Source organism: Narcine bancroftii, chromosome 10 (assembly GCF_036971445.1).
Source record: "Narcine bancroftii isolate sNarBan1 chromosome 10, sNarBan1.hap1, whole genome shotgun sequence".
NCBI classification, from domain to species: Eukaryota; Metazoa; Chordata; class Chondrichthyes; order Torpediniformes; family Narcinidae; genus Narcine; species Narcine bancroftii.
This window is the reverse complement of record NC_091478.1, coordinates 64,724,880-64,751,196: the sequence shown is the minus strand read 5'-3', so window position 1 is coordinate 64,751,196 and position 26,317 is coordinate 64,724,880. Positions and strand designations below refer to the sequence as shown.

At 43.7% G+C, this 26,317-nt stretch overlaps 1 protein-coding gene across 4 annotated transcripts in view; it reads right to left on the bottom strand.

Moving 5' to 3' along the window:
- Positions 1-26,317, bottom strand: part of LOC138744650 (Y+L amino acid transporter 2-like) — a 107,643-nt gene that overhangs the window by 79,599 nt on the left and 1,727 nt on the right. For all 4 annotated transcript variants that reach the window (XM_069901129.1, XM_069901130.1, XM_069901131.1 and 1 more), the window contains exons 2-4: positions 16,247-16,803; positions 13,228-13,353; positions 7,145-7,286 (exon numbers count right to left, since the gene is read on the bottom strand). In XM_069901129.1, the coding sequence (XP_069757230.1) occupies positions 7,145-7,286; positions 13,228-13,353; positions 16,247-16,769 (791 nt within the window). In that variant the 5' untranslated portion in view covers positions 16,770-16,803. The remainder of the gene's footprint in view (positions 1-7,144; positions 7,287-13,227; positions 13,354-16,246; positions 16,804-26,317) is intronic.

The window sequence follows — 26,317 nt, the reverse complement described above, 5'->3', positions numbered from 1 at the left end:
TAATCAGGAAGTTTCAGCCACTTGGTGTTCATGGTGAGATAACAAATTGGATTAGACATTGGCTTTATGGGAGAAGCCAGAGAGTGGTCTGGATAATTGCCTCTCTGACTTGAGACTTCTGGCTAGTGCTGTGCCTCAAGGATTGGTGTTGTGGCCATTGATGTTAATGATATGGATGATAATGTGGTAAACTGGATCAGCAAGTTTGGAGATGACACAAAGATTGGAGACGTAATGAATAGCGAGGAAGGCTTTCAATGCTTGTAGAGAGAGATATGGACTAGTTGGAAAAATGTGAAACACAAAAGTCTGTAGATGCTGTGATTGTAGTCAAAACACAGAAATTCTGGATGAATTCAGCCAGTCTCGCTGTATCCATAGGAGGTAAAGATATAAAGTACAACTCTGATGATCTGAAATTGGATTTTCCGAAATACTAATTTATCCAAACTCTTTTAAATTTCGAATAAATGAGGATATTGGAAACAAATCATAAATCCTAATTTATCCAAAAAGAAATTTTTCGAAGTCAAACTGACCTCATAGATTGAAAAAACTTCACTCAACATCAAATTAGAATGATGATTGAGCTAATTTCAAGTAACTCTCTCCACTCTCTTTCCATTTCTTCTTTACCTTCCTCTATTGACTTCTCTCCAACTCTCCCTCTCAAATTGCATGTTGCTGTCTCCCTTCTGCAAGCAGTCAGTAGAATCCCTTGTACTTGCATCATCAAGGAGAACATCCTCCTGGAAGCAGCAGGGATGTCAGGCTCCTGGCAGCAGAGAGGACGTCGGCCTCCCAGGCAGCAGCGGGGACTTGGGCTTCTCAGGTAAGAGCGGGAACATCAGGCTCCCAACAGGAGCAAGAACCTTGGTAAGGAGATGTCGGTGATCGCCAGAGGCTAGCATTTTTTTTTGGTGAGAATTAAACATTATTTTAATGCTTCATAAGCCTTCTCTTGTTTGTTGTTTAAACAAGTGCTTTGCTGTTGTCACTGGGCTGTTGTTTTAAAAAATGGCCAGTTTTCCAAAAAAAAGTTTATCTGAAATAGGCCAGGTCCTGACCATTTCGGATAATTGGAATTGTACTGAATTTCTGACATTTTAGGCCTGATCCCTTCCTCAAGATAGAAATTGAGTCTGAATTAAAGATGGGAAAAGAAAAGGGGAAAATATGGGAGGGGGAGGAGTACAAACCAACAGGTGTTAATTAGATCTGATAAGAGGAAAGGTAAGAATTGATTTTGGCTGTGAAAGGATACCGAGGAATAGGGGAGAGAGAGAGCGAACTAAAAGCAAGGAGACAGGTGGACAGTGGACAGGGGGCGGGGGGGGGGGGGGGGGGGGGACTGGAGAAGTCGATATTAATGCTATTCAGTTGAAGGATGCCCAGATGGGAGATGTTGTTCCTCCAATTTGCAGGTGGCCTCAGTGTGACATGCATGGACAGACAGTCAGCAAGGGAATGGGGCAAAATGACCAACAAAATGGTGGATGGAATTTAATGCAGACAAATATAAGGTGTTGTTGCAGCGCACATAATCGCAGCAGCAAACCAGCCCCACTTGTCACTTGCGGTCAGCAGGGCAGCCGTGGCAAAGATGGCATCGCGGCCCTTCTCTTCAGGTGCAGACTAGAAGTGTGTGCATGTGCTTACATCAGTGTTAAGCAAGTTCTGGGACAGAAGGGCCGGGCTCGGGATGGCCTTAAAGGCTGCAGCGCAAACCTCAAGGAAAATCAGTTGTGCTAAATGAGTTTTTCGGACTTCTGTCTCAGTTCTTTCGCTGTGCTCACGCACAACATGCTACACTGGTGACCCCAATGAGTCTCCACGTTCTGAAGACTTGGCACAATGGACCCCGCAGTTGTAGGTGCCGTTGCATTTTCTGGATGAACAGGTTCCGTATTTGATTCAGCCAAATGGAGGCCCAGTTTCAGATCAAACAGATTACCTTGGATTCAACAAAATACTTCTACATCATCAGCTCGCTAGACCAGGAAGCAGCTTCACAAGTTGATGACCTCATCCAGGCACCGCCGGAGGAAGGTAAATACATGGCTCTAAAGAACTTCCTCATTAGCACTTATGGGCTATCATGGCGTGAAAGGGCCACTAGACTTCTACACTTGGATGGCCTAGGGGACAGGATGCCATCTGCTCTCATGGATGAGATGTTCATCTGGGCAGAGAGACACAAACCCTGCCTCATGTTCGAGCAGGTGTTCCTCGAGGAAATGTCAGAAGACATTCAGGTGCTACTGGCCGACACTGATGTCAGTGACCCACGTAAGGTTGTGGCACAGGCAGACGTCCTCTATCGCTCCAAATGTGAGCCTGCAGACACAGTCAACCGCGTTACAAGGCTGCCACCCAAGCCAACGCCCAAGGCCAATCCAACACATGAGAAGGAAGCCCCCCCACCCAGGAACTGAAAGGTCCAAGCCAAAAGGATGCTTCTACCATCAACATTGGGGAACAGAAGCACACATGCTCTGCCAGCCGTGCTTGTTTCAGGGAAATGACAGGGCTAGCCGCTGTTAATGGCCATGGCAGCTGGCCGACCGAACAGCCTACTCCACATCTGGGACAGGATCTCAGACCATAGATTCCTCATGGACACGGGTGCAGAGATAAGCATCATTCCCCCTATGTCGCTTAAGACACACACGAGACCTTATGGCCCCACCCTGCGCACAGCCAACAACACCACCATTAAAACTTTTGGCAAGAGACGCATCCTGTGCATTTTGGCAAGACCACTTTCAATTGGTTATTTACTCTGGCATCCTTGGACAAGTCTCTTCTAGGCGCAGATTTCCTGCGTGCACACTGTCTCTTGGTAGACCTCCAGGGCAAATGGCTGGTCCACTCAGAGACTTTTCAGATGCTATCCCTTGGTACATCCAACGAGCCAGCCTCCCAGTTCGTCTCTGTGGGGACTTCACATGGTCAGTACAGCCATCTCCTTGCCAGCTATCCCTCCATCTTGCACCTCCAGTTCACTGTTGCCATGCCAAAGCACGGCCTCCAGCACCACATAGCGAACACAGGCCTGCCAGTGCATTCTCGAGCCTGACGTCTGGCCCCTGACAAACTCAACTTCCCCAAGAAAGAGCTTAAGCACATGAAAGAACTCAGTATCATCCGCCAGTCCAACAGTCCATGGGGCTCTCCCCTCCACTTGGTGCCCAAGTTCAACGACAGCTGGAGACCCTGTGGAGACTACAGATGCCTCAAATATGCAACAAAGCCAGATCGCTACCCGATTCCCCCACATTGAAGATTTCATGGCAAACCTTCACGACCTGATTCGGGGATACTACCGGATCCACATTCACCCAGATGATGTCCAAAACACCTCTATCGTTACCCCTTTCAGTCTTTTTGAGTTTCTTCACCTACCGTTTGACCTAAAAACTACAGCCCAGACCTTCCAGCACATCATGGATGCAGTCGGCTTTTGATTTTCCTGGTAGCAAGCAAGACTCTTGAGAACGTCTCACATCTTTGCCAGCTTTTCGACCAACATGCTGAATTCAGCCTCACCATCAACCTGGAGAAATGCCAGTTCAGCCTCGAGGGAATCGACTTCTTGGGACACAGAATTACCAAAGATGGCATCATACTTTTACCTGATAAGGTGAAGGCTATACTACAGTTCACCAGACTGACGACTCTGAAGGGTCTATAAGAATTTATGGGCATGGTGAATTTCTATAACCGGCTCATCCCTACAGCTGCCAGCATCATGCGCCCACTCTTCGTGTTAATGTCAGACTCAAGAAACAACTCAAGTGGAACGACAAGGCGCAAGCCACTTTCCAAAAAACCAAGGGGGTCCTGGCTACCACAACGATGCTTGTCCATGCATGGATGTGTCCACCCGGAACAGTTAGTGGACAACACCTGGAGGCCCCTTACCTTTTTCAGCCATCACCTGCGAGAACTGAAGTATAGTGCATTTGACAGAGAGCTGCTAGCCCTCTACCTCACCATCCGCCATTTTTGCTTCTTCTTGGAGGGGTGGCCTTTCACAGTCTACACAGACTACAAGCCATTAACGTTTACATTCTCAAAATCTTCTGATCCATGGTCCGCCCACCAGCAGTGGCACTTATCTTACGTCTCTGAATTCAATACCTAATCCGCCACCTCTCGGGCTAAAAGAATGTTGTCACTGACGCACTCTCCAGGCCAGCTGTTCACACCCTGTTACAAGGCATCAGCTACCATGACCTGGCTCAAGCCCCACAGTTTCAAGATGGTGATCATGAGTCTGCAGCTCCGAGACATCCCACTGGACACCAAAGGTGCGACTTAACTCTGTGACTGGTAAACCCTGACCACTCGTCTGTGCCCAATGGCAACAAACGATTTTCAACATGCTAAATGGCCTTTCCCATCCCTCCATCCAAATGACTGTGCGGATGAAATCCTCCCAGTTCATCTGGCATGGGCTGCGCAAGCAGGTTAGTGAATGGACAAAACCCTGTATTCACAGACTTGAATCCAGCCAAACTGTGAAGGTCCAGCGGCACATCAAGCCCCACCTCCAACAGTTTGACGCATGGACTCACAGGTCCCAGCATGTCCACCTCAAAATAGTGGGGCCTTTGCCAGTCACGATAGTGAACAGATTAGCCCGATGGCTGGTGGCCATTCCCATCCCGGATGCCACCACCAACACTTGCAGCAGAGCATTCCTCTCCACCTGGGTCTTGTTTTGGAGTCCCAGAGCACATAATACCGACTGGGGGGGAGGGGGCAATTCACCTCTGTCCTTTGGAATGAACTCTCCAAACTCCTGGACACCCAGATACACTGCATTACTGCTTACCACCCTCAGTCCAACAGACTAGTCGAGCGTTTTCACCACCACCTTAAGTCATGCCTGATTGCATGGTTTGAGAGACCAAACTAGGCCTTTGGTCCTCCTGGGTATATGCACAGTGCCTAAGGACATCCTCAAAATCTCCTCAGCAGAGTTAGTCATCAGCAAAACCCTTGCAGTACTGGGCCAATTCCTCCTGTCATTGCCAGGCCACGTCTCTGACACTGCTATTGTACTAGAAAGACTGAGAGACAAATTGGGATCACTTGCACTACCACCGTCATCGCAACACTGTCACCCACCCTCCAATTACCCTGCAGACTTCAAACTCCTGCAACTATGTGTTTGTTCACAGGGGTGGACACAGGCCACCCCTCCAGTGTCCTTATGAGGGATCCTACAAAGTGCTCCAGAAAAATGCATCTACTTTCACTCTCGATATCGGAGTCAGAGAGGAACTTTTCACACTGGACCACCTCAAACCAGCCCACTTGGACTTGTCAGAGGCAGTAAAGGTCCCGCCACCAGTACATAGAGGTTGGCCACTGAAGCAGCATATCTCACCCATGATGCACTGTGAGTCTGCCACCACCAGTTCTGGTGGGGGAGGGTGGGTTGTGTGGCATAGCACATAATTGAAGCGGCAAACCGGCCCCGCTTGTCATGTGCAGTCAGCAGGACAGCCGTGGCAAAGATCGTATCGTGGGTCCTGCTCTTCTGGTGCAGACTGGAAGTATGTGCACGTGCTTACGTCAGTGTGACTAAGTTCCAGGATGCGAGGGGCAGGCTCAGGACAGCTTTAAAGGCTGCAACACAAACTTCAAGGAAAATCATTTGTGCTAAACTAGTTTCTCAGCCTGCTGTCTCAGTTCTTTCACTGCGGTCGCGCAGAGTCAACTTTGGAAGAACAAACCAATGTCACGCATACATGGTAAATGGAAGGGCACTAAGGAATGCAGTGGGATAGAGAGATCTGGGAATACAGATATGTAATTCCCTGAAAGTGGCATCACAGGTAAATAGGGTCATAGGGCTGAGAACTGCGCTGGAGGGCGTTGATGTCATCCGGGCGTCACGTGGTCCCCAAGCACAGGTTTCTGAGCCCCAAGCTGGAAGGAAGGGAAACCCCCAATGGCACCATTTTGGCCAGCTGCCCCGCTCTGTGGCTTACAAGCGGGGCCAGTTCGCCTGCCTTGTGGTGAGCTGCCACAAGAGGAACTTTTTCACACAGTGGTGGGAACGTTGAATGAGCTCAAAAATCAGAATTATGATCAGATTCAACTGCCAACTGACTTGGCATATGCAGGCTCAAATTTGACATTTGAGGAAAATTTGGACAGATACATGAATGGGAGGAGTTTGGAAGTATATGGCCCAGGTGGAGGTCAGTAACACGAGGCAGAATAATAGTTCAGTACAGACTAAAAGGGCCAAAGGGCCTGTTTCAGAGCTGTATTGTTCTTTGGTTCTAATAATTTCCATTATGGGCACCTAAGTGTATGGTAATCAATACTTCTAAAACTGATCTTCAACAGCAGTAGACAGTAAAATGCTTGCAGCATGTTCTATCCTCTCTTTTAGTTTACCTACAGTTTTGACCAACTTTTGTTAATGCATTTGAGGAAACAAAAATCTCATGGAATCTTCCTGATCCTTGAATAATGTCCTCTAATCTTTAATATTCTCCAGATAAAAGGTTTTAATTTAATATTGCACAGGGAAAAGAGCATTTTTAACAATGTAATCATTACTTGTTGCTGTGGGAGCGTACCAGCCTGGATCAAGCAGAAAGCATTAGGTGAGGAACATTAATTATGATTTACTTTTGAACAAAAGGAGTCCATGTTGCAGTTGAAACTCTGGAGAATTCAAAAAGATAGTCTTTGCAGAGTTTTAACAAGACTATCAGATTTGTAGGAATGGTATTATAGTTTATATTTTATACATATACAATGACAACCGTGTTGGTAGCTTATCATTACAAAATTTTTATCAAATATGCCCATGACTGGTGAATAGAGCTAAGAATTATGATGAATGTTTACTTTTTAATGATTAAGCATCTGCATGAGAATAGGACAATTAAAACAGAAGATTAAATTAAAAAATGAAATGTTCCCAAAACAGAAAACAACACTTACATGGGTACACAATCCTACAAGTTGATATCCAAAAATCCCCACAAATTTTTTTTGTTATAAAACCATTGCAGAGAATTTAACATTGATATAATAATTCTGTATAATTTCAACAATATGCATATTAGTGCAGGTCCATATACAAATATGGTCATGGTGTGTGAGATCCTACCTTTCAGCATTATTAACTTCCTCTGTTACATAGTTAAGTGTATCCCAGCCACTGTAGGAGAAGAGTACAAAATAGAATGCTAAGATCATCCTATCAGCATCCCACACCGAGCCACTAAACATGGAACTGAAATCAGTTTTACCTGAAAGGAAAAAGGAATGATCATGGGAGGATTTTTTTAATACACTTTTTTTTAAAAAGACCAGGAAAGAAATATGGAAAAACCACTTCATATATTTATAACATTTAAGTCTTCCATCTGGTGCCTCCCCAATGCAAGGACACATATTTGTAAGATCGCTGGAGAAGAAAATGAATTACTTGAGGCTGCATCTAAACCAGAGAGAATCACAAAGCTGTTGTGTTGTGGTGATTATAGAATGTGGCTCCAGGTCTCCATTCAGATTCAGTGATCCAACTGAATGACCTTAGCTCCTTCAGGGCAAACAGAGATGCTACTGCTTCTGGCAAAACTTGATGAGGGGCCCATGCATTTACATCAAGAAGAACTGATGCAGTAATGTTTCTGTTGTCAGGACCTTCTGCTCAGCAGAGATAAAGTACCTTCTGATGAAATGCAGACCCTTCTACCTGCCCAGGGAATTCTCGGCCATGCTGGTTGTCGCACTATAGGTTCCACCTTTGGCTAATGAGGGTGAAGCCATAAAGGGGCTTTACGGTGCCATTTGCGAAGCCAAGATAACTCACCCAGATGTTGGCATTATTGTTTCTGGTGACTTCAATCATGCCAATCTGAAAACAGTATTACCATGGCTTCAACAGCATGTCAATTTCGCTACCAGAGGTAGGAATCGTACAAAGCTGGATCGTACAAAGCTGCACCTCGATTACTTGGATCAGAAATCTGTCCTGCTAACCCTGGTGTTCAGACCATGGCAAGCAAACTAGGTCAGTTTGCAGGGAGAGCAGACCAATTAATGGAGGTCTTTGTAGACATCTTCAACACCTCACTACAGCAGTCCATCATTCCCGCAGGGTTCAAGACAGCCACCATCATCCAGGTACCCAAGAGAGCGACAATAATAGACCCCAATGACTACTGCACTGTGGCACTGACCTCCATCATTATGGAATGTTTCAAGTGTCTGGTGCAGATAAGTGGCCCTGAAAGCCAAAGTGGCCTGGTGAGATGCGGGAGCAGCCTGGCACTGGCCACCCCCTGCCAGCTGCCCACCCCTTCCCTGAGGGGCCATGGAGGGAGTGGGGAGATGGGTCATGGGCTGACGGCATCATCATCCCGCCCCTAGCCAACCGCTTGCAGTGGCAATACATTCATGCTGGGTGGAGGAGTGCTCCAGTCCGCCGCAGACCCTTTTCCCAAAAAGGATTGCAGTCGATGCCTTGGAGCTGGCCAGGGCACATTCATAGAGGTAAGTTTCCTGATGCAAGGGCAGAAAATATTTGCCTTTACACTTGGGCTATTGACTGTATGAAAGGGCTTTATGAAACTTTTATGCATACCCTCGCTTTGCCTTCCGGATTGCAAAGGAGCCCTGGCTGATCTTAGTTCCACATTGTTTCCTGCCTTGAAGACAGCATCACGAGCTCTGAGAAGTGCCCGGGCCTCTACATTCAACCATGGTTTCTGTTTAGCCCTGGTTGTGAAGCATTTGATCTGTGACATCCTCAATGCATTTTCTGATGTAGGTAGTCACTAAACTCATGTGCTCCATTATGTTTACATGACCATTGTAAATGGCCACCTCCCTGAAACAGCTCCACTCTGTGGTCTCAAAGCAGTCTTGTAGTGCTGCTGTCATCCCCCCCACCTCAAAACCCGGCTATGTCCTGATCTCCCTGCGAACTGGCTTTGTTTGTTTTACCAGCAGCTTGTATGCCGGCATTATCAGGACTGATGTAAGAGCCAAGTATCCAATGGGGGTGCAAGGGGCAACCTTGTACACACCAGGGCTATTGGGGTTCTCCTGATCCAAGGTATTCTCACCTCTGGTGGCGAAGTTGATGTGCTGTTGAAATTGTGGTACAACTGCTTTCAGGTGGACATTATTGAAGTTGCCAACTACAATCATGGCACCTTCAGGGTGGGCTTTACAGATGGTACCATAAAGTTCCTTCAATGCTTCACCTTCATTCACCGAAGGCAGAATGTAAACTGCAGTAATTAGCATAGCTATGAATTTCCTGGGCAGGTAGAAGGATCAGTATTTCACCATCAGGTACTCTATATCTGCTGAGGAGAAAGTTTTTACAACAGAGACATTTGTCCACCAGTTCTCATTGATAGAATGCACAGATCCCCTCTTTGAGTCTTGCCAGAAGCATCAACATCTGATGCCCTGAGAGGAATAAAACTATCTAGCTGGATCGCTGAGTTAAAGAGAAGAGGATCATATACAAATTGGAGAAACTGCACCGATTCTCGATGTTGGTAGTCTCCAATCATGTGGCATCAAATTCAACTTCTCTAACTTCTGGAAACTTTTCCCTTATTTTCTCAACCCCAACCCTCATTGCTTTCCACTTTCCTCAGTGGCCTCATTCCTTCTTTTTTCCCCTTTCTTGCCCTCTCTACCTTTTACCCAAATCTTTCTTCTCCAATTCCCCATACCCTTCCCTGCTTTCCTCCTTTCGAGTGTACCTTCCTTAGCTCTCTGCCTTACTCTTAGCTTCTTACCTTTTTTTCTGCATTTCATCACCCTCCTACTAGTGTTTATCTATCCCTTGCCAACATGCACTCCTTCCCTTCCACTCTGTTATTCGAGTGTCTGCTCATTTCATGTACAGTATTTCCTGATGAACGGTTGTGGCCCTAACCACAGACCATCTATTGCCTTTCATGGATGTTGCCCACATTCCTCCAGCATTCTGTGTGTTTGTACCCTATTCCAATTCTGATTGATGGGAGGGGGGGGAGCAAATATAAGAGGAGAAGCCATGTTCTCTGAAAAAGGAAGGCATTTCAGATGTACTGGAATGGAAGGCCTCATCTTGAGATGCAGTAGAGGCAGAGAAACTGGAACAAAAGGGATAGGATCCTTACAGGAGACCAGGGTGCAAGTGATGTGGTCTAGACAGTTGTGGAATTCAGTGGGTTTGTAGTAAGATGGAGACAGAGATCTAGAATTGAGAGAGAAATGTCTGAAGTTGTCCAAATGAACTTGAACAGGTTGGAGATTAGTGGCAAAGTTTATAAAATAACATATCCTGTATAGGTGCAGGAAATAGCCCCAATGAAGTCACCAATGTAAAGGAGGAATGGGTTGTGGGTGGCGCCAGGGTAAATTTGGTACAACAAATGTTTCGCCTAGCCAACAAAAGGCATATATAGCTGAGACTCATGCCAGTGCCCATGACTACACCTTTGATTATAAGAAAATGAGCGGAATCAAAAGAGAAGTTATTTAAGATGAGAACAAGTTCTGCCAGGCTGATGAGAGTGTTTGCGGAGAACAGAAGAGAGGGAAGACTGCCATCAAGCATCAGGAGACTGGAGTTGTCAAGTTTTCAATCCTTCATGGATGTCAGGAAGATGAAGAAATGCTGCTTGAAAGAGCAGATTCAGTCAAGGATGACTTAGAATTGTAGTTCTTACCATATTTGGCAAAGTGAATCCTGAGCTATGGAAGGGAAAGAGAAAGAGCCATAAGGTATTGATGCATGATATAATATGGTGAGAGAATTGTTGGGAGGCAAATTGAATTTACTTTGCAGAGATCCTAGCTGGGGCCGAACTGGGAAGTTTGAAAATGGAATTGGAAACTATGTGGGACAAGATGGAGGTGCAGACAAGGACTGAGGAAGGTATGCAGCTCTAGTAATGAGTCTTGGACAAAATGTAGTCGAAGAGCAAGAAACCACAGAGAAGTAGCAGTGAGAAAAGGACTCACAGAACTCCCATTAGAGAGGATGGTATGCCTTAAAGAGACTTCATAATGGAGTTTAGTAAACTGGACACACAAGATATGGCAACAACCTGTTGGAAGTGTGCTTCCAGTAAGGAATAACTTAATCAACAAGCAGCACAGACATTAACTCAGAAGGACCCTAACTAAAAAGGCAATATGGGGAGAAAAGATGAGGTACGAAGGTAAGCTACCCAAGAATATAAAGGAGGATAGTAAAAGCTTCTTTAGGTATGTGAAGAAGAAAAAATTAGTTAAGATCAAAGTTGGGACCTTAAAGACAGAAATGGGCAAATTTATTATGGGGAACAAGGAAATGGCAGGCGATTTGAACAGATACTTTGGATTTGTCTTCACTAGGAAAGACACAAACAATCTCCCAGATGTAATAGTTGACAGAGGACCTTGGGTAATGGAGGAACAGAAGGAAATTCACATTAGGCAGAAAATGGTGTTGGGTAGACTGATGGGACTGAAGGCTGATAAATACCCCAGGCCTGATGGTCTGTATCCCAGGGTACTTAAGAAGGTGGTTCTAGAAATTGTGGATGCATTGGTAATAATTTTTCAATGTTCTATAGATTTAGGATCAGTTCCTGCGGATTGGAGGGTAGCTAATGTTATTCCAATTTTTAAGGAAGGGAGGGAGAGAGAAACAAGGTTTTATAGACCAGTTAGCCTGACATCAGTGGTGGGGAAGATGCTAGAGTCAATTATGAAAGATGAAATAGCAGCACATTTGAATAGCAGTAACAGGATCGGTCTGAGTCAGCATGAATTTACAAAGGGGAAATCATGCTTGACTAATCTTCTGGAATTTTTTGAGGATGTAATTATAAAAATGGACAAGAGAGTGCCAATGGATCTAGTGTACCTGGAGTTTCTTTAAGCCTTTGATAAGGTCCCACATGGGAGATTAGTGGGCAAAATTAGAGCACATGGCATTGGGGGTAGGGTACTGACATAGATATAAAACTGGTTGGCAGACAGTGACTAGTTGGGTACCACAAGGCTCAGTGCTGGGACCGCAGCTATTTACAATATACATTAATGATTTAGATGAAGGGATTAAAAGTAACATTAGCAAATTAGCTGAAGACACAAAGGACAGGTTGGTTGAGTGAGATTCAGTTTAATGTGGATAAATGTGAGGTTATCCACTTTGAGGGCAAGAACAGGAAATCAGATTACTATCTGAATGGCATCAAGTTAGGAAAAGGGGAAGTAGAAAGAGATCTAGGTGTCCTTGTTCATCAGTCACTGAAAGTAAGCATGCAGGTACAACAGGCAGTGAAGAAAGCTAATGGAATTTTGGCCTTCATAACAAGGGGAGTTGAATATAGGAACAAAGAGTCCTTCTGCAGTTGTACAGGGACATGGTGAGAACACACCTGGAGTATTATGTATAGGTTTGGTTTCCCAAGTTTAAGGAAGGCATTCTTACCACTGAGGGAGTGCAGTTCACGAGGTTAATTCCTGGGATGGTAAGACTGTCATATGTTGAAAGATTGGAGAAACTTGGCTTATATACACTGGAATTTAGGATGAGAGGAGATCTGATTGAAATATACAAGATTATTAAGGGATTGGACACTCTAGAGGAGGAAGCATGTTCCCGATGTTGGGGGAGTCCAGAACCAGAGGCCACAGTTTAAGAACAGAATTGAGGAAAAACTTTTTCACCCAGAGAGTTGTGGATCTATTGAATGCTCTGCCTCAGAAACCAGTGGAGGCCAATTCTCTGGATGCTTTCAAGAAAGAGCTGGATAGAGCTCTTAAAGAAAGCAGAATTTAGGAATATGGGGAGAAGGCAGGAATGGGGTACTGATTGTGGATGATCAGCCATGATCACAGTGAATGGCAGTGCTGGCTCGAAGGCCTACTGCCCCAAGATATATGGATCTTCATTGAAATTACAAGTTACTGCTTTGTTTTATTGTGTGCATGTATCGTAGATTTGTATGTTGATTTCACTTAATGTGTATGTGTCTGAAATGTTCCTCCAAAAATGAACTAACTGTGCAATACATTCCAATATTTAAGTTAAATTTACCTAAATATATGAAAACTAAAGGAACATAATAATATACCAATAAGGTCAGAGAAAGAGGATAGAAAGAGATTATAGAATATTGGCATTGGAAGACATGGAGACAAATGGCTTGTATAACTGCATTATAATCTACACAATTCTCTTACCTTGGCCCAGTTTAACCAACCCTGCAATAATAATGATGATAAGGCCGATAGTTTTGGCAACTGTTAACACATCCTGGACTTTGGTTCCCCATTTTACACTGGCACAGTTCACAAAAGTAATAATGCCTGGATATGAAGAAGTACAAACAGGTAACACTTGATCAACAGTGGGTTTTTAAACACATATTTATCTTCTTACATGAATTGCATCTTTCTCAATGGATCAGATATGGTTATTTATATTAGTTTTAGATTGTACAATTATTATTTCTTCATAATAGAATAATGAGCCATTTATTGTATTAGTTGAAATCACTGCATGCTATTAAAACAGGGGAAACCTGTATTCATACATGTTAACTTTGAACAAGTTATTCAATTCCAATCATTTTTTTTCCAACCTTTTCTTAAATGTTGTTAATTTCTTAAATTTGTTTTAAATTTGGTTACCAAACATTAATAATGGAAACAATTTCATATTTTTCCAATCTCTATCAAAATCCTTCATAGTTTTGAACACTTCTGTCTTCCATGCCCCAAGTTACATGAAAGGAGCAGGCCCTCAGCTCCTGGACAATCTTTTGCATAAATGAAATCCAATATCTCAGGTTCCATTCTGAGTTCATTTATTCTGAGCCACAAACTTTTGAATTTCTTCCTGAAATGTTGCATTCAGAATTCCAATATTAAATCCCAAGAATCTCACTGTGATCTGATCTGATTCAATGTCTATTTATATAATCAGGAACAGCGAAAGATCATGTCCTATCATCTGCAAAAATGTATGTATGCACACCACCTTATTGTTATATCCCATTTAAAAATTGTAGGTTATATCACTTTTCCTTCTTCCTACTAAAATGTTGCATTTCTCTATGTTAAATATAATCTGTTGTATGCTTATTTCTTCAGTCCTATGCAAGACCTAGCACATTCTTCTGAATTCTGCTATTTTCCTCATACAGTTTATTAAATTTTAAAAGATATGCATTATTGGTAAACTTTGAATTATGCCCTTGATACTCAAACCCAGGTCATACCCAGATATGTAAAGTTTTTATGAAGACCACTGATCTAAATGCTGAACTTTGAAAAAAACTTTCTCTTGGATCAGAAAAACAATTATTCATCACTATTTCATCATCCCAAAAAAACCTACAACCAAACCAAGTGATCTGGGACATTTTTTATCCCTCTGCATCTGGATTTTTGAGTTCCTTATCAGCAGACCCCAATCTGTGTTAATCAGCATCATCACCTCCTCTTCATTGACCATCAACACAGGAGTAACCCAAGTCTGCATGCTTAGTTCTTTGCTCCAGTCCCTGTTCACTCACAACTGTGTACCCAAGTTTAGCTTTAACACAATATACAAATTTGCTGACGATATTGCTGTTGTTGGCTGAATAACTGAAAATGCTGAATTAGGACACAGGATGGAGATTGAAAATCTGGTTGGGTGGTGCAAGGACAACCTTGCTCTCAATGTCTCCAAGACCAAATAACATTGTTGATTTTAGTAAGGGAAGCCCAAGAGACCCAGCATCTATACATATTGATGGGACAGAAATGGAGAGAGTCAGTACCTTCAAGATCCTGTGAGTCATATATCAGAAGGCCTCTCCTAGAACACCAAGGCAACTGTGGAGGCATACCAATACCTCTACTTTTTAAGAAGACTGAGGAGATTTGGCATATCTTCATATACTCCTTAAAACTTCTACTAGTGCACTGTGGGAAGTATACTGACTGGTTACATTGCAGCCTGGTTTGGTAATTCGAGGACCCAAGAAAGAAAAATGCTACAAAAGGTAGCAAAGATAGCCAAGTCCATCACAGGCTCCGACCTCTTATCTACTGCCTCAAAATAGGTAGCCAACATCATAAATGACCCCATTACCCTGACCATAACTTTGAGAAGAAAGTACAGAAGACCAAAAACCAGCGGCTCAAGCAGTTTCTTTCTACCAGTTATCAGGCTCTTAAATCTTCCCTTCGACAGTAATTATAAACTACTCCAACGTCACAGAAAGGCCTGCCTACACTATTCTTGCATTATGAATATCTATCTATCTTTTGTATTTATTATTAATTTTGTATTTATTATTTCTTTAAAATGTTATGTATACTATTTCAGTTTTTTTTTAATAAAGTACCTGTTTGGCTGCAGCATAAGAATTTCAGTGCATATGTACATTGAACAATGTATATGGCAATAAAACCATTATTTTCTATTTTCTATTTTTGACTATTCATAATAGAAAATCCATCATGCCATATATAGTCAAATAGCTTTTCAGTCTTCAACTTAATTCTTCATTCCATGAAATAACATATTCAAGATCATCTTTTAAAAAGTGTGTGTGAGTTTTTTTCAGATTACACTATCCAGACGTTTTATGGCAGAACGATAATCATTTATTTATTTCTACCTTTTTTAATGATCAGAGATGAAAATATGCTGTCCTCTAGTCTTATGGTATCACTCTCAAATATAGAAGTTTGGAAGATTGGACTAAAACATTAGCTAATTTCAAACTTGCTTTCCTCAAGAATGTAGGATCCATCACACCTGAAATGGTGACATCGCTACAGAATACAAATAATATTTTGAATAATTTTAAGTACTGTCTTTTTAAAAATTAAATCCAATTATTCTACATCTCTTTATTGTTCAATCTAAAACTTCAAAAGTAGCAAATTATAATTTCAGTATATTATACAGTAAAACTTCTGGTATCCAGCACCTATGGAGATTGGTAGATTCTGGACAAGTGAATTTTTCAATTGCTTAAGATTGTGTGTTGCGTGATTGGCACACTAACTGCTAGGGAACGTTAATTTTAAACTTTTGTATTTTTTACCTATTTATTTTCTGTGATTTCTTTTGCAGATTGCTTAAATTCTGGACAACAGAGGTTTTACTGTACATAACAAATTACATTCTTGGTGCTTATTATAGGTTAAGTTGCCAATAAAAATATACTTTACTGTCAATAAATGATATCACAGCACTTACCAATGCAAGTTGCTGCGATTAGTCGTTCTGCTATATATGGTGTTCCACAGTTTACAAAGATAGGCTGCACCAGGTAATTGCCAAAAGTGATGGCAAGAACAGCTTGTCCAGTAGGCTGAATAATAAGCATTGACACCCAGAGTTTAAGAAAAGCAACAAAACCTCCAAATGCTTCCAAAATGTATGCATAGTTTGAACTAGATTTGGTAATGGTTGTACCCAGTTCAGCATAGCAGATGCCTCCAAGCATTGAAAACACACCCCCAAGAGCCCAAGAAATCAGGGATAGGCCATACGAGCCATTTTGCTCTAGGACCACACCTGGAGAAACAAAAATCCCAGATCCAATTACACCCCCAATTATAAGAGTCACCCCATTTCTTAAAGAAATCTCTCTTTTTAGTTTAACTAATACACCATTGGCACCATAATGTTCTCTAGGCCTGGGAACGTCAACAGAATCAGGAACTGGGATAAAATCGTTGGATGAAATGGTCTTAAAACTGACATGTTCCTTATCCATATTGAAGAATGAAGTTTCATTGGGATTCAGCTACCTAGAAAGAGGGGGAAAAAAAGCATCTAGTATATTTTTGATCATTGCATATATTGTTTTATGTATGTTACTTCTATTCTTTAATAGCTTACATCTGACCACTTTTTAAAGATTGTGAAATGATCAGATTTTTTCTGTTTTTATTCACATTCAGATCATTCATAAAACAAATTGGATTATAAACTATGAAAACTCATCTAATAATATATTTGTTCATGCATGTCTGTTCGTTTGTTTGTTCTCCATGCAAATCGACATGGAGCACTCTAGAAATGTCCAAAGAGGTTCAGTAGGGGTAACATTTGATGCTGAATGTCATGACCACATTGAATTTAACTTTTAAGGTCATGAAGTTCAAAAGAGTTTTTTGGCTTGCATCACTGTTTATTACACAAGTATTTACTACCACTGACTTGTATTACTGTTTACTATAATTATGGTAACATTTGATGCTGAACATCATGACCACATTGAATTTAACCTTTAAGGTCGTATAAAGTTCAAAAGAAAATTGAACTTGCACCAGGGACACCTCAATTAGTTATAGTGCTGTGTATCAATGTACATTCAAAATAAAAACAAGTAGCCAAACCCAGTTCAATATGGGCCCAAAAAAGCAAAACAATATTGGCAGATGCTCTTCACAAGATCGTAAAGTCAGTCAAAGAAGAATACAAGAGACAGCAGAGGAACATCAATCTCATCTCACTGTTGATGCTTCCTGACATGCAAGAGCAAACAGAACAGCAGCAATATATCTGTCTCAGTGCTCAGGCCTTTAGACAGACAAGGGGCAGTCAGCGGAAAACTGAGGAGCAACAGCAAGCCCATCTCAGTGCTGATGCCACCAGGCATTTCATGAGCAGACAACAAGTCTGCTGAGGAAGAACAAGAAAGATTTCAAGCAATGCAAACAAAAGCCACCAAATGAAGGGCAGCACCATTTACTATAGCCAAGTTGCTAAATGTTGCATTCAGTTACCCAGTTAACATTGAGTATTCTTCATTTAATGCAGCTGCAATTGGCTCCATGTCAGAGGTATGTTTTATTTCCCAGGCAACATCAGGTATCCTGCTGGTAGATAATGTCTTGAATTAATGTATAATAAAATTAGGGATTCTATTACCCCTATGAATGGGACAATTCTTGTTATGAATCTAGTACACTTGGGACCTGACTGATGCCAGAACACAGAGATTGCACCTATCATTTTCTTTCTGACAGGAGAACTGTTCTTTTTAATACTGTCCATTAAACACTCTCTGGGTGTTGTCCATAGACCAAAGTTTAGATAAATTTGAAACACTGTTGGCAGATACTGCAAAATTTGCACTTGTACCTAAATTAGCAACATATTAGAATAGACTGTACTGGCCCGCAGCCGTCACCGCAGGCCAACACAGAAGATGCCGTTTGAACACAGCAATCGATCAGGCTGCACGAAGCGTCAGCGGCCTGTTCCCTTAGGTGGCACAAACCACAATAGTTGATGACGCTGCAGCAAAATGGGCCGATGCAACCAATCGCTTAAAGCGGGTCATAAAGACACCAATTAGAGCCGGAATGGACGCAGGTTACGCCTACCGGTCACATGGCAGCCAGGGACTGCTGACCATACACAAGAGAACAGCCAGTTCATTAAATCAGTGTCAACTGTACTCCTTGTTGTGTGTGTTTTTTCCGAGCTAACATCAAGACGTGCCACAGTGGTAACCCTGAATGGTCCAAACGGTGTTTTTGGTCCCATCACTGAATATCGAAATGGAAGACCAACCTTCAATCAATGTGGTCTCCTTCAGGCTGCCAAGCTTCTGGACGTTGCAGTCACGGATGTGGTTCCAGCAAGCCGAGGTACAGTTCGCCGTATCTCCGCCAATGACACACGCTACTACCATGTAGTAAGTACCCTCAACCAGGACAGTGCGGCCTGGATCACCGACTTTCTTCAACAGTCCCCAGAGCAAGGGAAGTACGTGGCCATCAGGGAGATACTTATCCACCCTTTTGGGCTCTCGAAGCATGAGCGTATGGCCTGAGTGTTGCATATGGACAGTTTGGGGGATAGGGCCCCTTCTGCCCTCATGAGCGACATGCTCACTCTCAGTGATGGTCACACCTCTTTCCCATTGTTTCAGCAGATCTTTCTGGAGCGACTGTCTGAAGACATCCAGCTGTTCATCATAGAAGATTTTGACAACCCCAGAAAGGTAGGTGCCTGAATGGACGTGCTGTGGATGGCGAAGAGAGATGCCTGTGCTATGCTGGAACAGATGACAACACCTCAACCACAGCAACCAGCCAGGAAGCCTGCCGACTGACCATTCGAGTGACAGACCCCACTGGTTAGCCATATTGTTTTTAATCACCAACATTGGGATTCAAAGGCCCATCGATGCCACTCCCCCTGCGCGTTCCCGGGAAACACCAGAGCCAACTGTCATTGATGGCTGCCATGGCTGGCATACGTCAAAGCCTGCTTCATGTACAAGACTCCTTATCGGCCCACTAGCTCCTGGTCGGCACTGGGGCTGAGGTCAGTTCCTTCCCCCCTCTGCCTCTGATGCCTGCAACCAAAAAATGGGCTGAGAATTAAAGGCTGCCAATAACTCAAACATACCCACCTTCAGCACTTGCACAATTCCCCTTTGTTTCAGCAACTGCCATTCTCCCTGGAGGTTCACTTTGGCAACCGTTCGACAGCCACTCTTGGGGGCCAACTTCCTCTGAGCCAACTTTCTAATGGTGGACATTAAGGGACAGAGGCCGGTACACTCAAAAACTTTCCAGTCTCTTTCACTCAGTGGCACTAAGCTCAAGGCCCCGCACCTACATTCTGTGTTGCTGAGTTTCCTTCCATTACGACGCCGCATTTCACCTCTACAACACCCAAACATGGGTTGCAGCACCAGATCCTCACTAAGGGACCTCCCCTCCATGCCACTTGAGAAACGCAACCTGGCAAAGGAGGAATTCCATAAAATGGAGGAGCTTGACATTGTACAACGGTCTGAGAGTCCGTGGACCTTTCCACTCCACATGGTGCCCAAATCTTCAGGAGGGTGGAGGTTATGTGGAGATACCGATGCCTCAACGATGCCACCATGCCCGACAGGTATTCATTCGCCCACATACAAGACTTCACTGCTAACCTTCAGGAGGCCCGTATATTCTCAAAAGTTGACAATCTGGTGCTATCATCAAATCCCGGTCCATCTAGATGATATCCCCAAGACTGTCATTGTCACCCCCTTTGGACATTTTGAGTTCCTCCGGATGCCTTTCTGATTAAAAAATGCAGCTTAAACTTTCCAGATGTTAATGGATGCAGTGGACCAGGATCTCAAATTTGTTTTTATCTGTCTCGATGATATTCTGATAACTAGTCGTGATTACGCCAAGCACATTACTCAAGACTTTTGTGCACTTGCCTGAGTGAGTATGGGTTGACCATTAACCCGGAAAAATGCCAATTCGGCCATGAGACTATCGACTTCTTGGGGTATTAAATTAATAAAGATGGGGCCATGCCACTGCCCAAGAAGGTAAAGTTCATTCAGTCATTTGATAGGCCAAATACAGTCAAGGGCCTACAAGAATTTGCTGGTATGATTAATTTTTACCACCGATTCATGACGGCAACAGCCCACATCATGAGGTCATTATTTGCCCTCATTTCCAGTCTCAAGAAAGACATTATATGGATAAATGAGGCAGCTGAGGGTTTCCAATCTGCTAAGGATGCTCTGGTCACACAATACTACCCATGCATCTTAGGCCTGACGCTATGGATGCATCTGATACAGTGGTCAGGGGTGTGCTGGTGCATGGACAATGGCAGCCACTAGCCTTTTTTTTTTTTTTTTTTTTTTACACAGCAAAAACTCCGGCCTCTGCAACTGAAATACAGTGTGTTCAACCACGAATGCAGTGAGGCATTTTGATATTTCTTAAAGGGCAGGAAATTCCAGATCATCACTGACCATAAACCACTTTTCTTTGCTTTCAGCAAAGTTCCAGATCTATGGTCAGCCAGGCAACAGAGACAACTTCCTTATATTTCACAATTCTCCACAGACATTAGTCATATCGCAGGAAAATCCATTGTGGTGGCTGACGCATTATCCTGATCTGCCAATTCCGCCAAAAATGTCCCTGCCCCAGCCATCGACTGCATGGCCCTGGCGAAAGCACAACAAATGGATCCCGACATCCCGCTTACGGACTGCAGTAACTGGCCTGCAGCTGGAGGACGTCCCAATCGCTCCAGGTGAAATGACTCTTTTGTGTGACACATCTACTAGTAAGCCATACCCAAATCATCTCGGCCAATTGGAAAAAACAAATTTTCAACATTGTTCACAATCTGGCACACTCCTCCATTAGGACCATTGTCAGAAATGGTAGATGACCGATTAATCTAGCATGGTCTCTGAAAAGAGGTCAGCCAATGGGCAAGGACTTGCACACAATGTCAGTCTGTTAAGATCCAGGCACATGTAAAGGCACCTCTCCATACATTCGAACTACCATGGCAAAGGTTCAGCCACACGGACATTGTTGGCCTATTACCTGTGTCTTGGGGTGCCCAATAGCTGCTCACTATCGTAGACCATTCAACCAGGTTCCCCATAAGCAATCCCATTACCTGAGGTATCCGCTGAGACATGTGCTAGGGACCTGATAAACAGCTGGGTAGCACACTTTGCGGTCCCAGAACATCTCATCTCCAATAGAGGAGCCGAATTTACCTCCAGTCCATGTGCAGTCTTGGCCTATACCTTTGGAACCCAACTCCACCAAACAATGGCATATCACCCACAAACCAACAGATTGGTGGAGAGGCTCCATAGGCACTTTAAATCATCCCTCATGGCCAGACTCTCAGGGCCCAACTGGACAGATGAACTCCTGTGGGTCCTCCTGGGCATTTGAACTGCACCCAAGAAGGATTTCAATACATTCAGAGCAGAGATGGTGTACCCCAAGTGAATTCTTGGCTAGTGCCCTGGAAGACCCACCAGACACCGCCCTAGCCAGACTGCACGAACGCTTGGGAATGCTCACCCTAACACTTCCCAAAGCACATGGCCATCCCCAATCTATAGTCCCCAAACACTTCAAGACTGTAAATACATTTTCCTGAGGCGTGGTGCTCACCAGCCTCAGCCTCCAAAGACTGTATGAGGAGCCTTATCACATCCTCCCACACGTTGGGTCCACTTGCATTCTGGACATCAGCGGCAGGGAAGAGACTTTTATGATTGACCAACTCAAACCAGCACATTTGAACAGGAGTCAACCAATCACACTCCCAATCCCTCGCCACAGGGGCAGGCCTTCCAGAGGTACTAATATCTTTCTGAATGTCAGTTCTGGGGGGCGGGTGGTTGGGGGATGATGTCGTGTAGCGGCCTGTGGCCGTCACTGCAGGCCAACACAGAAGACACCATTCAAACATGGCAATCGAGTGGGCTGCACGAGGCATCAGCAGCCTGATCCAATAGGCCACTGCAAAACGGGTTCTGCCAGCCAATCGCCAGTGATGGATTGCAAAAGGACCAATTGGCACCCAGCGCAGCACAAACCACACCTGCAGCAAAACTGGCCGATCCAGCCAATCACCGACGGTGGGATACAAGGACACCAATCAGACCCTGAAGGGGCATGAGTTACACCCATCAGTCATATGGAAGTCAGAGAGCAGCCAGTTCATTAAAGCAGTGTCAACTGCACTCCCTGTTGTGTGTGTCTTATTTCCGAGCTAGAACCTCAAGACATGTCACAAGACCTTAGTTGATTTTAAATCTTAGAATTAGTACATACCTGTTTTTTTCTTTGGCTTGGCTTCGCGGACGAAGATTTATGGAGGGGGTAAAAAGTCCACGTCAGCTGCAGGCTCGTTTGTGGCTGACCAGTCCGATGCGGGACAGGCAGACACGATTGCAGCGGTTGCAAGGGAAAATTGGTTGGTTGGGGTTGGGTGTTGGGTTTTTCCTCCTTTGCCTTTTGTCAGTGAGGTGGGCTCTGCGGTCTTCTTCAAAGGAGGCTGCTGCCCGCCAAACTGTGAGGCGCCAAGATGCACGGTTTGAGGCGTTATCAGCCCACTGGCGGTGGTCAATGTGGCAGGCACCAAGAGATTTCTTTAGGCAGTCCTTGTACCTTTTCTTTGGTGCACCTCTGTCACGGTGGCCAGTGGAGAGCTCGCCATATAATACGATCTTGGGAAGGCGATGGTCCTCCATTCTGGAGACGTGACCCATCCAGCGCAGCTGGATCTTCAGCAGCGTGGACTCGATGCTGTCGACCTCTGCCATCTCGAGTACCACGACGTTAGGGGTGTGAGCGCTCCAATGGATGTTGAGGATGGAGCGGAGACAACGCTGGTGGAAGCGTTCTAGGAGCCGTAGGTGGTGCCGGTAGAGGACCCATGATTCGGAGCCGAACAGGAGTGTGGGTATGACAACGGCTCTGTATACGCTTATCTTTGTGAGGTTTTTCAGTTGGTTGTTTTTCCAGACTCTTTTGTGTAGTCTTCCAAAGGCGCTATTTGCCTTGGCGAGTCTGTTGTCTATCTCATTGTCGATCCTTGCATCTGATGAAATGGTGCAGCCGAGATAGGTAAACTGGTTGACCGTTTTGAGTTTTGTGTGCCCGATGGAGATGTGGGGGGGCTGGTAGTCATGGTGGGGAGCTGGCTGATGGAGGACCTCAGTTTTCTTCAGGCTGACTTCCAGGCCAAACATTTTGGCAGTTTCCGCAAAGCAGGACGTCAAGCGCTGAAGAGCTGGCTCTGAATGGGCAACTAAAGCGGCATCATCTGCAAAGAGTAGTTCACGGACAAGTTTCTCTTGTGTCTTGGTGTGAGCTTGCAGGCGCCTCAGATTGAAGAGACTGCCATCCGTGCGGTACCGGATGTAAACAGTGTCTTCATTGTTGGGGTCTTTCATGGCTTGGTTCAGCATCATGCTGAAGAAGATTGAAAAGAGGGTTGGTGCGAGAACACAGCCTTGCTTCACGCCATTGTTAATGGAGAAGGGTTCAGAGAGCTCATTGCTGTATCTGACCCGACCTTGTTGGTTTTCGTGCAGTTGGATAATCATGTTGAGGAACTTTGGGGGACATCCGATGCGCTCTAGTATTTGCCAAAGCCCTTTCCTGCTCACGGTGTCAAAACCTACCAGACCACTGCAGAGTCAAAACCTACCAGACCACTGCAGAGTCAAAACCTACCAGACCACAGGAGTTGCTGGACCACATAATACAACAGAGAGTTTCAACTTTATTTCATTTCCAAGTTAAGCTGAATTTTTGTGCTCGTGGCTACCTGTTACTTTAAGCGGTTCAAGGTGACTAGTGTACAGTAACTTGTATTAAGGATTGGTGATTTTATGCTTTTGTCGTGACACAGAAACTTTTGACAGAAATCTTGGTTGTAATGGTGAAATTAATCTGTGAGTCATAAAATTATAGAGATATACAGTTCAGAAACAGACCATTCAGCCAATTGAAACCATATCAACCATCTATTTATACTAATCTGATCCTAGAGTATTATTTCTCACCGAATGGAACCACACTTTCTTAACCTGGTCCTTCAAGGTTACCACTAATGGGTCTGAAAAGGAATTCAGGATAATGATTGGAATATGATACTTGTGACATAAGGAATAGATGAAGTGAAGAAAGTCATGAAAGGCACTGAATAATTATGCTAAAGACGCCAAGCAATGGGGAGCAGAAAGAAGCCCCTCCCCATCAACTCCCCCTAGATTCTACTCTCACCTAGCCACTAGAGGCAATTTAGAGCAAATAATTAATTTATCAAACCATGTGTCTTTGGAATGTGGAGGAAACTGGAGCACCCAAAGATAAAAGAAGAAAGTGTATTGATGAAAGAGTGGTATTGTAGTGGCATGCTGCCACGGCAATCGGGCCGGCACTCCAGGTGGCAAGCATAACAAAAGCACTGGCCCCAGCAAGCAAACCGGCAGCTAAGGCAGCATAGGGGCCAGAATCCCCAACATGGTGCTGGCCCCACTGCACAGCCAACAGATAGGGACAGCGCACAGGGAAGAAGGTATTTTCATGCAAGAATGTACCCGCACGCAGGAAATCTGCTATTGTTGTGCGGGCAGTGACGTCAGCAGATGGGGGCAAACAGCAGGAATGGAAACGGTATAAAAGTCAGGCTTCAGCCCCAATAAACCAGATCTATACCTGACTACACTCATGTGTGTCTTTACTTCAAGTAGTGCGCGTCTATAGTATCATTCATATTATTAACAATATCCCTGAGTTCATGATGCTTTCGCTCAAGAGAGGTTAATCTACTTATTTTCATAATTTTAATTAATTTAAATTAAATTTGAATGCTTATAAAAGTATTTCTGCTGATCATTTTACAATCAAACAAGTGTAAATAAAATTTCAACAGAAGAAACAGTGAAACATTTGAGAAAGAAAGATCAAATACATTCCTCAAATTGTTCCTAATCTTTGCATCCTCTCAATTGTTTAAGATACTGTGGAGTTCTTTCTTCCCAATCCTAATGATGTCTCATATTGGAGTTCTGGTGAGGTGTAGACCAGGAAACATCTTTGTTTTGCCTATCTATGCTGAATTAGTTGAATCTCACTTGTTTAAGATGGTTCAATTAGTCAGTTCTTTAGGTGAAGGAGGGGAAAATAATAGTACTACTAACTACTTTCCAAAATATGTGTTCATGGGCACTACAAATGATAGTTTAACTGTGACAGTCTTTCAAATGAAATGATGCACCAACACTCACAAAATGCTATTTGTATATGCTGGAAGGCTACAAAAACTATTGTTACGAGCCCAGAGGACCCAAAAACCAAGCAGCAATAGATATTCACCAAGACAAATGGTTACTTAAACAAACCTTGCTTTTAATTATCTTTAAACAAGAAAACAGAATCACACTTTAACTTAACTCTCTTGACTTACTAATTCTAAGTGCATGTATATATAAGATCAGAAAAGTTGCTTTTAATTATCTTTAAACAGGAAAACAGAATCACACTTTAACTTATCTCTATTGACTTACTAATTCTAAGTGCATGTGTATATAAAATCAGAAAAGTTCTTTGATTCACAGTCCAATTTCACTTCAAGCCAACTGGTTGCAGGCAATTCTTATACCGTGCACAGAATTTAACATTTATAAAGTTCACTAGGCTTTGGTGCTTGAAAGGTAAATGGTTACTGCTCAGGAAGGTTCTTGATGGCTTTCAAAGAGAGATTTGTTGTTCGCTGGACACCCACAACTGATTCCTTGTAACCTACCACTTCAGTGTCTTGCCGAAGAAACTTGCCCCATCAGGGTTCTCCAGATAATAACCTCTTTCTTCCAGGTCACCACAGAGTTCCTTTTTGTTTCTCTTATTTCAAGTGAAACATTAGGCAGCCAGTCCTCTCCTCTTGTATGAACCACAAGGGCTTTGACCAGGCTGAACTAAGCACTCAAAACCCATCTTCCAAATGGGGCTTCCA